At 45.5% G+C, this 15,046-nt stretch overlaps 1 protein-coding gene across 2 annotated transcripts in view; it reads right to left on the bottom strand.

Moving 5' to 3' along the window:
- USP12 (ubiquitin specific peptidase 12) overlaps nt 1-15,046 on the bottom strand; it is a 95,430-nt gene that overhangs the window by 37,822 nt on the left and 42,562 nt on the right. For both annotated transcript variants that reach the window (XM_058670939.1, XM_058670938.1), the window contains exon 2: nt 4,776-4,856. In XM_058670939.1, the coding sequence (XP_058526922.1) occupies nt 4,776-4,856 (81 nt within the window). The remainder of the gene's footprint in view (nt 1-4,775; nt 4,857-15,046) is intronic.

Genomic DNA, 15,046 nt, shown 5'->3' with positions numbered 1-15,046 from the left:
ATTCTGTCGAGTCAAATCACAGGACCACCTAAAGAGTGCATAAACCGGGACAGAGAGACCTGGGAGGGAAAAAGTGGGTTCCCCCTTCTTGGGTCACTATTCCTGTGGGAGGGCATGAAAACTAGGACGGGGGCTGGGATGGCTAGATAGAGAGGTACTCAACAATATCTGTGAGGGCTGGATGGTTGAGTTGGTTAGATAAAACCAAGCTTTAATACCCATTGACAAGTACCAGAGCCAAATGGGATGGGGGACAGATTGGTCTTCTGCTACACATACTGGCAAACCAGGGTAGGGGGCGGTCTGGTGGGGGTTATTGTGGGTCGCCCCAACTAGGCTACAGCTCCCACTGGTTGATGTAAGGGCCGAACCAGACTGGACTGCAACACCCATTGGTTCCAGTGCAACTCGGGACTGAAAACAGAACCAACACAGCAATTGCAACCACCAGCTGATCAGGGTGATGGACTGTGCCGGGCCCTGTGCTTGCTAGAACATACAAGAATCTGGTCTGGGAATACCTCAAAGTATCTTTGGAGATCTCCCCACTTGAACTGCTGGACTCAGAATTCTAACCAAGAAAAGACAGAAGACAGAATAGGACAATCATTCATCTCAGCTACATGTTGGCAGCGAAATATGGGACAAATGGAGACTTCATGATGGACCATATCAATCAGTGGACCACCTCATCGAGCGAAACTGGCAGTGACTCATAACTGGAGAACTATTAACACCACTTGAGCACATATCTCAGAGCATGCCCCACATCCGGGACTTGGGGTGGGCGGGAAACCGGGTGGGGCTTCTCCCTCAATATCCCCTTTTACCTCAGATACATGATGGAAACAATATGGACATAATAGCATTGCCCACCTCCCTATCCCCCTGAACCTTTTTTTTTTTTCTTCTCTTTCTTGATTTTCCTTCAACTATAGTTAACTATGTAAAGATTGTCAACAACAATACAATAAAATGGATTATAAAAAAAAATAAATAAATAAACATAGGACAATACTGGGAAACTATTATCAATGTTGTTGGGTGTGATAAGATAGTCACTTTTTTAAAAATGTCAGATGAAGACAAATAAATACGTGTGGTCAAAATGGCATAAGATTGATTCCTCCAGGGGAGTTTAAAAAAAAAAAGTAAGGGGCGGAGCAAGCAGGTGTGTGGTAAATGTGTGGTAAATGTGTGGTAAATGTGTGGTAAATGTGTGGTAGGTACATAGCAGAGTATGCAAACCCTGGCAAAGCACTGGTGAATGTCACATCAGGCAAGTGAGCACTGCTTTACTGATGACTGATCTCTGGTTTGTAGCAGACGACTGTTGAACCTTCGAGTAAACTGTAGGATCCCATACATGTTAAACTCAAACACATGATCTACCCAGTTAAACTAAAAGCAAACACTGAATCTAGGCACAGCCAATCATTCTAGGGAAAAACAGTTTAAAAGTCTGGCTACAGTCCATTTCCTAAGTATCTGAATATGTCTGTCATCCCCAGACATTAGAACAAGTGAGGAACCCCTGACACTGCCCACTGCTCCCCATGCCACACAAGTCCCCTTCCCCTTACTCATCTCCAAAGAGACCTCCTAAACCTTTACAAGAACAGAGACTCACATCCTCTACAGACACGAGTTGGAGGTAGGCAGGCCTCTGGTGGGCATTTGGGACTTTTCACATTCAGAAAACAGGCCAGGCCATAGTTAGAGCAAGCCCTACAGGATTTCCAGGGAAAGGCTAAGCAAGGATGTTATGATGCTATACCGGTGGCGGTGATTCCAGACACATCTGCAGCAGAGCCTACAGTGTCACTAGGATTTGACTAGTCGTCCACAGTAAGCGTCGCTTTAAAAATTCTAGTAGTATTATGTGCTACAGTCCAGAGAATCTAAGGACCAAGACAGTCTGGTTCTGCCACGTGAAGATACAGTCGTCAGAACTTGGGACACTTTTCTTGAAGAATGTGCTATATATCTTTCATTTTGAAAGGTAAAGGAAAGCCTTGCAGGGTACGTTTTTCTAGGCCAACAATTTTTTTTTCCTTTTAGAATCTAGAATATGTCACTCCATTCTCTTCTGACCTGTAGAGTTTCCTGTGAGAGGTCACACGAGTCTGATTGCCATTCCTCTGCATGTCAACGGATTTTTTTCATGTGCACATTTAAGGATCTTTTCCTTATGTTCAACTGAAGAAAGCCTGATTATCATGTGTCATGGTGAAGATAGCTTTTGGTCAACTCTATTGGGAGTTCTGTGACCCTCCTGGATGTTGTTTCACAATTCTTTCTCCAAACTAGGAAACATTTTTATTATTTCATTAAATACATTTTCAAACCCAGCTTCTCTTTCTACACCTTCTGGAACTCCCATAACTCTTATATTTGACCTTTTAATACTGTCTCTTAATACTTGAATACCTTTTCTAGCTTGACCCAGCTCTGCTCCCAGCTTTATGATTGGTTCCATGGTGACAAGAAATATCTTCCAGTTCTGAGATTCTTTCTTCTGCCTCATTCATGCTATTACTGAGACTTTCCACTGGATTTTTAATTTCCTCCCTTGTGTCCTTTATTTCCAATAATTCAGCTTCATTTTGATTCAATGTCACTATTTTCTGTGTGACATATTCCTTGAATTTCTTGATTTCCTGTATGTGCTTCTCATTGTTGATAAGTAACTTTATAATGAGTTTTCTCAATTCTGTATCTCCCATTTACTCAATGTATTCCTCAATTAACTCTGAGGTTGGCAAAGGCTCTTGCTCCTTTGCAGGGGAGTCTTCAGTAATATTCATTGTGCCTCTGTCTCGTTTGTTCTTGGTCATTGTACTTCTGGTTATCAGATTCTTCTCCTTGGGGCAGGTTTCTAAGCTGTGGCAACCACAGGTCTACAGGTCAATTTTACTTATTGTGGTTGGTACATGGCTCTTTGTTTGTAGTCACTTGTGCCACTCTCTCCAGTGAATTCCAGGTCTGGGTTCTTGTGTTCGAATTCCACCATGGTCCTGGCTCACCAACCAGTCTCCACCTCCTGTGATACCGTGCTGAAGCTGCACCATTGTCTTTACAACCTTTTTCTTACTACTGGTTGGAGCAGGTTCCAGGATTAGGGAGACACCACGTGTCCTAATTAAGTAGGTTGTTGGTGGTGCTGATCTTGCTGGAACCTGCTGGCCTTAAGTCTGAGGGCAACCTGGATCTATTTTGACCCGTAAGATGTCAAAGTCAGTTTTATTTTCCCTGTAGGACCAGTACAACACACTAAGCTAGAAGTGAGTTTGCTCCTACCTCAGCATATGCACAGCTGGCTGTTGCCCCTCCAGTCTTACAACCTTTACCACACTGTACAAAATGGCAGCTGATATACCACTTGTGGAGTTCTGGATCTGCTGGCTGTAGGTCTGGGGGCTACCCAGACCTATTTTGGGTAGAACCTATAGTTTGTCACATCGGTACAATGCACTGAGCCAGAAATGAGTGCCTCCAAGTTCAGTGCACATGCAGTCCCGTCCCACAGCCTTTGCCTTTCCTATACAAAATGACAAATGCAACTCTGGTGGGTGTCTGTCTGGGCTATGAGAGTCACCCTGTTTCCACACGGTTATCTGGGATCTGCTGTCTCTGCTCCTGGTTGAACCCAATCAACAGGACAGGCATTCCTTGTCTGGGGTCACCTCCTGAGCTTCCAGTGAACTCCCCTTCCTACCTGGCTGCTGGTGGAGCTCAGTTCACCTCTTGCTGACTCCCACAGGAGTATCTGGTGTGCACAGCTGTCTTCACTACTCTCCCATGGCCATCAATCTCCAGGTGCCTCTCTACCACTGGCATGTCCTCTCCTATTTTCTGGAATGCACCCTCTCTACTTCACCCAGCTAATGATTCTCCATCTGTTAAACATGTTGTTACCCTATTCTGCCATCTTGATTCTCCAAATGCTATTATTTGTGACATCATTCTTCCAAGAGAAAATGATTTCAAATAAAAATTCTCAAGTATATCCCACATTTTAATAATGTATACTGATCAGAATTACCTCTAGAAGAACTGGGACTTATTTTTCCTTTGCTATTTTTGTTTTGCTTTATTTTGTTTAAGGATTTTTAAGAAAGGCAGAGTCAGAGAGACATGTTGCAGCCACTGCTTCACTCTCCAAATGGCCTCAACGGCCAAGAGAAAGGAGTTTTATCCCAGTTTCCTGCATGGATACAAAAGTCTAAGTAATTCGGCCATTCTCAACAGTTTTCTCAAACGCATGAGCAAAGAGCTGAATCAGGAGTAGAACAACTGAAGCTCAAACTGGCACCCAGACAGGCTGCCATTATCACAGGTGGTGGCTTAACTCAACTGTGCCACAACGCGAGCCCCAGCACATACATTTTTTTTGCATTTGCATGTTTCCATGTGTAAGACTGGTAGAATGCCAGAAGTAAAGTAACAAATGCCCTATAGTTGTATGAAGGCGCTTACATGGTGATATTCACATATAATTCTAATTAAATCATTCTCAAAGGATCAAAGATCATCTGATCTGGCCTATACAGGAAATTTTCAATGTGAGACTTTTTTTTTTACATAAACAGAAAAAACGAGGTTGACAAGTCAGAAACTATTCCATGACCTCAGGCAACTCTGCTTCCCTCCTAGTAAAAACCATTTTTGAAACAAACAAAGTAACATTCTTGCCATACATTACGAGGTCTATGCATCATTTTTCAAACTGCTTCCAACATGACTCCCAGGGCTAAGCATTAGTGAATACTTACATTGACTAATCCAAAATAGTGCTCATTGACGGGAAACTGTTCTGGGCCAATCTCTTTCTCTAATGCCGAGGCATTGGCGCCCTAAAACAAACAAAAGTGAAAATTACTCTTAGCATTTGCAATCCTTTCGTTGCATCGCTACAGTCACACAGGCAACACTACCCAACAGCACTGAAGAGAGGAAAGGCTTCCAAGCACCTAACTCCAATGGCATTCTGAAGCTTTCCTGGGACACCAAAGCCAGGATCAGGCAAGGCATCAGTACTGTGCTTCCGTTTTCTAAGAATGACTAAAAGCCCCACAGGAGCCAACACTCTGACACTAAATGTGCTCACGGCCCCTGGCCTTGCAATCCTGAGGCACAGAGCCACAGCTGGCAAAGCATTTCCTGAAGCTGTCACTGGCACCCGCAGGCTGGCGGCAATGCAGATGGCGCAGCGTGGCAGTGTGTAACAGCACGTTATATGGAAGTCGGGCTGCAGGAACCAGACTGACACATGGAGATGTGGAAAATGAACACAAAGAAAACTGGTGCCAAACAAAACATGAAAAACAGCACGAGGATGGATGTAAAGTACACAAGCAGTTGTTGGACCAGGGCCGCGGGACGGGGACAGAGAACAAGAAGGGAAAAAAAAAAATCAAAGCCCTTGAGCAATCAGAGTGTGTCCTAGTCTCAGGAATCCAAGCAGCTCTAAGTCAAAGCCACCGCAGGGCACAGACATGGCTGATCACACGGACACAGGCACCACCTTGTGGGCTCTGAAACGCAGCAAGCTGTATGCAACAGGTGGACTCTGAAGATTCCCAAGACAATATTCTACCAGATAAATGTGACATATGCCACAGCACTCAAAATAAGCAACCAAATGGCACATTCAAAGGGCCACATGGAAGATAATACGCTTCCCCACTACATTGAGCATACATACAGCTAACTCCACACCAAAGCTGAGAACTCCACACCAAAGCTGAGAACTCCACACTTGTGGGTTCCTTGTTGAACTTAATTCCTGGACCAGGAAAATCAACTTCCTGCCAGGTCAAGACTGACAGAGAGCCAGTGCTCCCTCAGGCACCGGCTGAGCTGGTGGCCAAGTTTCACCATATAAGGAGGTTTCCCCACCACCCTCCAGGTGGCTACCCCATGAAAGTACAAAATCCTGGCTTCATCTTTTCTGAATCAAGAATTCCATTTAGCTTTACATCATCATACAATCACTACTTAACAGGTATAATTTATTTCTAAATTTGAGTTTCAATCAATAGTTTATGATACCACTAAATGCAACCATATAAGAAACTTCAAAATTCGCTGAACAAAACTGATAGGAGTGCTGAGCCCTACATAATGCTGTCAGTCCATGCACACAGTCACAAAATTCCATCCCTTATGCTGAAAGTGAGTAATAAATCTGGATGTTCACCATCCATTATAAAGCATCAACCTGGAGCCTGGCATGATGGCTCAGTGTCTAAACCTTCATCTTGCAGGCGCTGGGCTCCCAAATGGGCACCGGTTGGTATCCTGACTGTTCTACTTCCCATCCTGCTCCCTGCTTGAGGCCAGGGAAAGCAGCAGACCAAGGCCCAAAGCCTTGGGACCCTACACCCATGTGGGAGACCTGGAAGAAGCTTCTGGCTCCTGGCTTCAGATTCTGTCCTTTGTGGCTACTTGGGGAGTGAATCAACAGATGGAAGATCTTTGTCTCTCCTTCTCCCTACAAATTTGCCTTTCCAATACATAAATTCAAAAAAGTCAACCTAACATCTGTTTATGCAAGTATAATCCTTTAAATTTTTTAAAAAATGTTTATTGGAAAGGCAGATTTACAGTGAAAATGAGAGACAGACAAAAGTTCCTCCACTTGCTGGTTCATCCCCAAGTTGCTGCAACGGCCAGAGCTGAGTCAATCCGAAGCCAGGAGCTACTTCTGCATCTCCCACTTGAGTGCAGGTTCCAAGAATGTGGGATATCTTCTGCTGATCTCCCAGGTCACAAGCAGGGAGCTGGATCGGAAATGGAATGGCTGGAACACACACAAACCAACACCCACAAGGATAACTCCTTTACAGGAAGAAGGGCTGCAAGTGGGAGGGAGAAGCAGGGAGGGATGGAGTAAGACAGCAGCTCTGGAAACCAACCTCAAACTCTATGTAGAACAAACCCCAGCTCACACATCTTCGGAAGGTACTTTGCATCAGAAACTAACCACGTGCCACACACCCTGTTCTCTAATCCCTCTTAACCCAGGTCCTACTTGCCTCCACACATACCATCTACTCCTCCTGTGCCTATTCGGAAAACCCTCCCCATACTGCCTTAACCTCACTGTCGTTTTAACTGCAGGTCAAGTATTAGCCTTCCTATGCATCCACTTCCTAACTACAAAATAAATGGCCAGTACCTGTTTATAGAGTGACACAAAGAATGAAATTTTCACTTCTCCAAGGTTAAGTGTGTTGCCTGACACCTAACCAATGTTTATTGGTTCTCTTCTTAATCACAAAGAAAAGAATCTATTCTCATCCAGTTATGGATATAAACTCGATCTACTCATACAAAAACTAGAAATGACAGAGGCAGGAACTGAAACTAGGAAAGAAACAAACAACCATTAGACAAAACTCAAGTACTCTCCTATCTGGCAGACACGAGCCAACAAGAGGCACCAGAGTCAGTGCTGCCAGGCTCCCCAGTCGCCTGTCAACACCCAAGGCAACGGGAAGGGGGAAATCAGTCAAAAGCAACAGATCACTGGAGACCATCACATTAGTCAACCTTATCAGTATAAGAATCTAATTTGCAAAGTAAGTCAGAATCCTGTGATGTTCAAAACCTGTTTCTGGTACCAGCACTGTGGTACAACGAGCTGAGCCACAGCCAGGATACCAGCATCTCATAGATTCGAGTCTCCATGGTTCTGCTTCTTCTCCCGCTCCCTGTAAACGCACCTGCAAAAGCTGTGCAAGGTGACCCAAGTGCCTGGTCACTGCCTCGAAGTGGGAGATGTGGACGGAGCTCCAGACTCCTGACTCTGGCCTCACCTAGTACCAGTCATTGAGGCCATTCAGGGAGTGACAAGTGATTGCAAGATTCTCTCTCACTGTCACTATTTCTCACCCTTGTCCCCATAACTTTCTCTTTCAAACATACAAAATAAATCTTCTAAAAAATTCTGGGGCCAGTACAGTGACTCAACAGGCTAAGCCTCCACCTGCAAGCACCAGCATCCCATATAGGTACTGATTTGTATCCTGCCTGCTCCACTTCCCGTCCAGCTTCCTGCTTGTGATCTGGGAGATCAGCAGGAGATGGCTCAAGTCCTTGGGATCCTGCACTCATGTGGGAGACCCAGAAGAAGTTCCTAGCTCCTGGCTCCTGACTTCAGCTCAGCTCAGATCTGGCCATTGCCATCATTTGGGGAGTAAGCCAGGGGATGGAAGAGCTGTCTCTGTCTCTCCTCTCCATAAATGTGCCTTTCCAATTAAAAGAAATAAATCTTTTTAAAAAATTCTCCAAGTTTATTGAATTTCCTTTCTATCTTGGTTTTTAAAGATTTACTTGAAAAGGCAGAGAAGGAAACAGAGACAGAGATCTTCCATCTGCTGGTTCACTCTCCAATTGGCTACAACAGGGTCAAAGCCAGGAGCCAGGAACTCTATCCATGTCTCCCACCTAAGTAGTAAGGACCCAAGTATTGGAGCCATCATCTGCTGCCTTCCCAGGTATGTCAGCAGGGAGCTGGAGGGGAAGAACAGGCGGTAATCAAACTAGGCACTCTGATATAGGATGTGGCGATGCAAAGGGAAAGTTAACCCACTGCACCACAATGCCAGCCCCTTTGCTGGGTTTTCAAGCAAGCCGATACATGAATTAAGATTCTCAGTTAAAACTATTACTGAAATGTGGGCCTGGCGCAGTAGCTTAGCAGCTGAAGTTCTTGCCTTGCCTGCGCCGGGACCCCATGTTGGTGCCGGTTCATGTCTCAGCAGCCCTGCTTCCCATCCAGCTCCCTGCCTGTGGCCTGGGAAAGCAGCTGAGGACTGGCCAAAGCCTTGGGACCCTGCACCCTTGTGGAGGACCCAGAGCAAGCTGTTGGCTCCGGGCTCCAGTATGGCTTAGCTCCGACCATTGTGGTCACTCAGGGAGTGAGTCAGCGGACGGAAGATCTTCCTCTGTCTCTCCTCCTCCCTGCATATCTGATTTTCCAATATAAATGAGTAAATCTAAAAAAAACTATTAGTGAAATATTTACATCAGGTAATTTCTAAAGTCACTTAACATTCCAACCACAATGATCAATTTTTCTATTTCAGCCAACCAAAGGCTTCTAAGCCACTTGAGGAGCTGTAGTTATGGATGCTGTGAGAAATACAAAAGATATAAAAAGAGTGGCTCTGGGCTATGGCACAGTACAGCAAACATGACCCCACTGTGCCGGGCAGATGCATAAGAGGCCTTCCCACTGCACGGGTTCCAAGCTTTTTGTGGACAACCAATCTAATGCTAACTGAAAAGGCAAAAGCATATACCTAAAACAATCTAGTTTCTGATGTATAGTTTTTAAAAGTATTTTCAAGGGACCTTATGGAACAGTAGGATGAACTACCTCCTGAGATGCCAGCATCCCATGTAAGTGCTGGTTGAAGTACTGGCTGTTCCAATTCCTATTCAGCTCCCTGCTCATGCACTTGAGAAAGCGGTAGAAGACAGTTCAAAGTGCTTGGGCCCCAGTACCCATGTGGGAGACCAAAATGGAGTTTCAGGCTCCTGGCTTCACCCTGGCCTTTAGGGTCATTTGGGGAGTGAATCAACAAATGTAAGATTTCTCTTTGTTTCTCTTGCACACTTGCTCCACCCCCTGCCTTTCAAATCAATCTTTTTAAAAAAATTATTTCCTACTCCAAATGTAAATTTAACTGGTAAAAACTGCCAAGTCAAAATATTGCTGTACATCTATGAAAAAGTTTCCATACTGATACATTCCTTGAGGATCACAGAAGACTGACAAACTCTTATCAGTCAATTAACGATCATCAAGCCCTCAAATAAATTATGTCTGAAGCACTCAACAGTAATGGCTCTGAACAGTTTCTATCCATCCCCTTCAAAATACAACCCCTACACGAGCTAACAGCAACTTGGGAAATCGGTGATTCCTAAGTGGGACAGATGGACAGATGGGAACAACGGGGGAGGGAGCATCCAAAACCAAGGATCTCTGCTGCCAGTTTTCACAGGGATGGAATCTGCTTGTTTAGTCTTATCTTACTGTATGACACTCGTGCAGGAAAAAAGCATTTGTCTCTGATTGTGCTGCACTCATGTTTGAAAGCTTGGCAGACTATTTTAGACTTAGAATACATTACTACAGAAGTCACCCTAAAGAACAGTTAAGATACTGAGGGTCCTCCTGATAAAGGCAATTAAAACCTAGATGAAACTTAAATTAGAAAAAAATTAACTGAAAACAGTGGTAAAATAAGAAATCCGGTGGGGGTGGGGGGACTCTAAAACACAGCATGAGGGAACCCCAAGAGAGAAACACCAAGGGCAGTGTCCACACTGGGGGAACCTTCCAGTCCTGGTGATCCCTTCCTTTCCTTCTGACAGCCAAGCAGAACAGTGTTGGAGAGATGGTGCTACAACACAGGGGCCCCAGACAGGGCCCCAAAGCCCCCACTGCACCACCAGTGGAAGGGGGGCCAAAAATGACCCTGGACAGAGGCAAAGCAAGGAAAACCTGTCTGCCTCGTCCTTGGCATTGAGAGGACCAAAGGAAAAGGGAACTGACCCCTCCCAAAATCTCATCAGCTCCAGCTGGTTCTCATGGTGTGTGACCCAAATTCACAAGATCTATGTGATCTCATAAGAAAACTCAGGGCACAGAACTGAATTAAAAAGATCCTAAGCTGACAAGGCCTTCTTCCCCTCTCCCAAACCCCGCAAGCGCAGGCAGAATTCACTCTGCAAATATAATCCTGAAAAAGCACCCTACAAGTAAGCTTTGAAGAGAGGTTGATTTTACACCTATAAATCTCTCTCTCTCTCTCTCTCTCTCTCTTTCACACACACACACACACACACACACACAAAGAAGAAACCCTAGGAGCAGGACATACAACAGAGTCAGACTCACAGAAAAACTAACCACAAGAACTATCAGATACAAAGTGGCTGGTTAGGATGCCCCGCCCCAAGTCACACTGTCTGGCTGCCCAGTCCAAGCCCGTCTCCTGCTAGCACACGGTACAAGGCATTAGGTGATGATTCGAACAGCTGGGTCCTCACCATCCACATGGGAAACTCAGTGAGTTCTCCTCTCCCTGCAGAAACTTGGGAAGAGAACCAGCTGACAGATGAGTGCATGCTCTTAATTACATCCATATTTCTTAGAGAGGCTAGGATTACAGCCAGGGTGGAGAACAAGACTTGCAAAATTTATTTGGTCTGGCTCAGTCAAAGCAACCACAAGCTCAAAATTCAGTAAATCAGGAAATGGCACCACTGCATAAGAGGCTAAGCCTTTACCTGCAATGCCAACATCCCATTTGGCCACTGGTTGGTGTCCTGGCTGCTCCTCTTCCAGTCCAACTCCTTGCTTATCAGCTGTGAAAGCAGCAGAGGATGGCCCAAGTCTTCGGGTTCCTACACTCACGTGGGAGACCCAGAGCAGGCTCCTGTCTGCTGGTTTCCTAGCAGCTCAGTACTGGCCACTGAAGCCATCTGGGATATGGATCAGCTAACAGAAAATCTCCGTCTCTCCTTCTCTCTGGAACTCTTTAAAATAAGTGTTTTTTAATTTGTTTTGATTTAAAAGAAAAAACCGTTATACAGAGAGGGGAAGAGATGGAGATCTTCTACCAGCTGCTTCATTCCCTAAGTAGTCTCAATGGGCAGAAGCCAGGAGCCTGGAACCAGCTCCCCTACGCAGGTGACGGGGCCCAAGCACTAGAGACCTGTTTCACTGCTTTAACACAGATGCCTTAGTAGGAAGCTGGATCAGAAGTAAGGACAGCCAGGACTCAAACCAGTGCTCATATCAGATGCTGCCACCACAGGCAGTCGCCTAACGCACTGCACAACAACACCAGCCCCGCAGGCTAACGTTGATGCTATCACAAGGCTGATGAATAATGCCATTAGAATCCACATGGCAACTGTCAAGGACAAAAGGAAAAAAAAAGGATTCCTCACCACTGGGATACAGTATCAGAAACGGTCACAGGAATTCTAAAAAAAATTACATCCTCTCATTTTCATACCATGAAATTATCCTCCAAGTGGGAGAATATTAAGTCAAAATCACTCTTAGTTACCCAAAGTTCTCACCAAAGTGGTAACTTTTTTTTTAAAGATTTATTCATTTTATTACAGTCAGATATACACAGAGGAGGAGAGACAGAGAGGAAGATCTTCAGTCCGATGATTCACTCCCCAAGTGAGCATCAATGGGCCAGTGCACGCCGATCCGAAGCCGGGAACCTGGAACCTCTTCCGGGTCTCCCACGCGGGTGCAGTGTCCCAATGCATTGGGCCATCTTCGACTGCTTTCCCAGGCCACAAGCAGGGAGCTGGATGGGAAGTGGAGCTGCTGGGATTAGAACCGGCGCCCATATGGGATCGCGGGGCGGTCAAGGCGAGGACTTTAGCCGCTAGGCCACGCCGCCGGGCCCCAAAGTGATAACTTTGAGAATATAAAAGTAATAATATATCAACTATTACTAGCAAACCAAACATACCATCTTCAAATAGGAACAAAGCAAATGACCTAGGAATAGGCTGTGTTCCAGTTAAATAACTGAAGTAGTCAACCATTATAAACACACAACTCACTACCCTTCATTCTGTCACTACGACAAAGACATGAATCATGCAAAAGGAAATTGGCAATGAGGAATGTTCTCAAAAAACGAACGAATTACTTTCAGAATGACCTCACATAATTAACCTTGAAGTCTGGTATGGAGGGTGGGGGGTGTCTGGCCCAGTGGCTCAGTCACAGGTTAGGACCTGTCTCCCATTGGAGCACGGGGGCTCAGTTCCCAGTTCCAGCTCCAGATTCAGCACCCTGCTGATGTGCCCTCTGGGGAGTCAGCAGGTGATGGCTCCAGTAACTGGGTTCCTGCAACCCACGTGGGAGACTTGCATTCAGTTCCTCCCTACTGGCTTTAGTATGGACCAGCAGCGGCCCATGCAGAGTGGGCTGCATCAGAGCAGATGAGAACTCTGAATGCCTGTCTATCCCACAAAGACCAAGGGGAATAGGGAGGGGGAGGAAAGCAGAGGGAAAAAAACAGACAACTGAATGCACTTTAGCAAGACACAAACAATGGCTAAAATGTAAAAGAAGGAGTATGTATCTGGCAAATGTGCTTGCCATTACACTTCCTATGTTGCACCAGACGGTTAAAGCCAATTTCCCACGCAGCTTTTCGCTTAATACATCACATCTGCCCAGGTTTCATGTTTCAAATCGTACCTTGGAATCAAGCATTTCTCATCCCGAGTTTAATATCGACCAAGGTTAGATCAGGTCAGCACATGAAGGAGAATTTGCCAAATGTGGCAGGAAAGGCTTCCCGGAGGTGAGAAGCAAGTGCCCTTGGCAAGCTAAGAACAATTCAGGAGGCACAGGAAACAGCCGACCGGTGAGAATACGACAGTGTAAACACAACAGAGCAAGTGTGAACAAAAAAAGACGAATCCGGAATATAAAAGCAGGTGTGAGAAACAAGCAAACGCTTAACCCTCACACCTGTTCCAGAAAAAGCCAGGTGCCTTGAAACTGTATCAAAGGCAACAAAAATACTATGACAAAACAAATCATGGCCACACCACCCTAAGAACAGTCTGAGCAGCAGGCCCCAGGAAATGCACAGCTCAGGACCTGAACACCTGCTTTCCACCTAGTCGCAAGCCTGGAGTCACAGCACGGGATTTTCAGTAGATCACACCTGCCACTTTCTCCCTTGGGAAAACCAACGGGTCAGCCACCTCCCAGTTACGAGATGTCTGTTCCTCTGCAACACAGGCTTGCTCAAGGTCAGGAGAACCCACATGTTAACGCTCTCCCAGGGGGGTATATGCCCTGCCTGTGAGCAAATCCCACCCTCCCTCTGCCCACCATGTCCCACCTGAGAACTCTTCACCAACAGGAAACGCCCCTGGCAAGTTTCCATGGCTTGCAAAAAACAAAATTCTTCCTGGAAGAAATTAAAAATAGATTTCTCTTTCAACTGCCACCAAAGGAGCACACAAGGAACGCGGCAACTTCTCATTATATCAGTTCAGAAAAATCCAGTTCTGTGGCTAAACACTGGCCAGGTGACTGCAAATTCCAATTTACTCAAGACTCCTGGTGTGTAATATTCTTTAACAGTACTATATACACAAATACAACATGTGAGAAACGAAAGCTAAGCCACAAGTTATACATCTGATTCACTATTATAATTGGCCAGAAAAAAATTTTAACTTACAAAAAGATCAAGTACACACTAGGAACCCCACATTCCTAACTGACATACTACACGATAGTTTCTGGGGCCATTGTAATGACTCAAATGGTTAATCCTCTACCTGTACGTCCGGACATCCGATATGGGCACCAGTTCATGTCCCAGCTACTCTACTTCCTAACCAGCTCCCTGTTTATGGCCTGGGAAAGCAGTGAAGAATGGCCCAAAGCCTTGGGATCTTGCATCAGCTCAGCTCCAGCCGCTGCAGTCATTTGGGGAGTGAAGCGTTTGGGGAGAGATCATTGTCTCTATTTCTCTCTGTGAATCTGCCTTTCCAGTTAAAATAAATGTTTAAAAAGAAGACAGCTTTGGTTGTGCTGGGCCTGGGGTGGCTGGGCGGTCCGCATGTCCCTCCCGGGTCCCTCCCCGCCGTCATGGAGTCCGGCCGCCCATCCTTCCCCGGGCGCTGAGCTGACCACCGCGAGCCCGCAGCCCTTGGACAGCGGTTCGCATTCCGGCTGCTCTGCTGGGTGAGCAGAGAACAGCCCAAAGCCTCGGGGCCTTGGGGGACTGAACCAGCAGATGGGACATCTGTGCACATCTGGCTTTCCAGTAGAAATAAATACCCTTTTTATTGAAAAAAAAAAAAAGAAGAAGAAGAAGAAGACAGCTTTGAATTAATTCAGTATTATCAACAAACAGTTGAGTTACATAACTCACAGTTAAATGTGTTAGGGACTGTGCTAGAAATTAAAGACAATGCAGATTCACCTTGGATTTTTTTCATTCAGTCAATAAACGAAAAT

This window comes from Ochotona princeps, chromosome 12 (assembly GCF_030435755.1).
Source record: "Ochotona princeps isolate mOchPri1 chromosome 12, mOchPri1.hap1, whole genome shotgun sequence".
Classification (NCBI taxonomy): Eukaryota; Metazoa; Chordata; class Mammalia; order Lagomorpha; family Ochotonidae; genus Ochotona; species Ochotona princeps.
The sequence above is the reverse complement of the archived record's forward strand: the minus strand, read 5'-3'. Positions and strand labels throughout refer to the sequence as shown.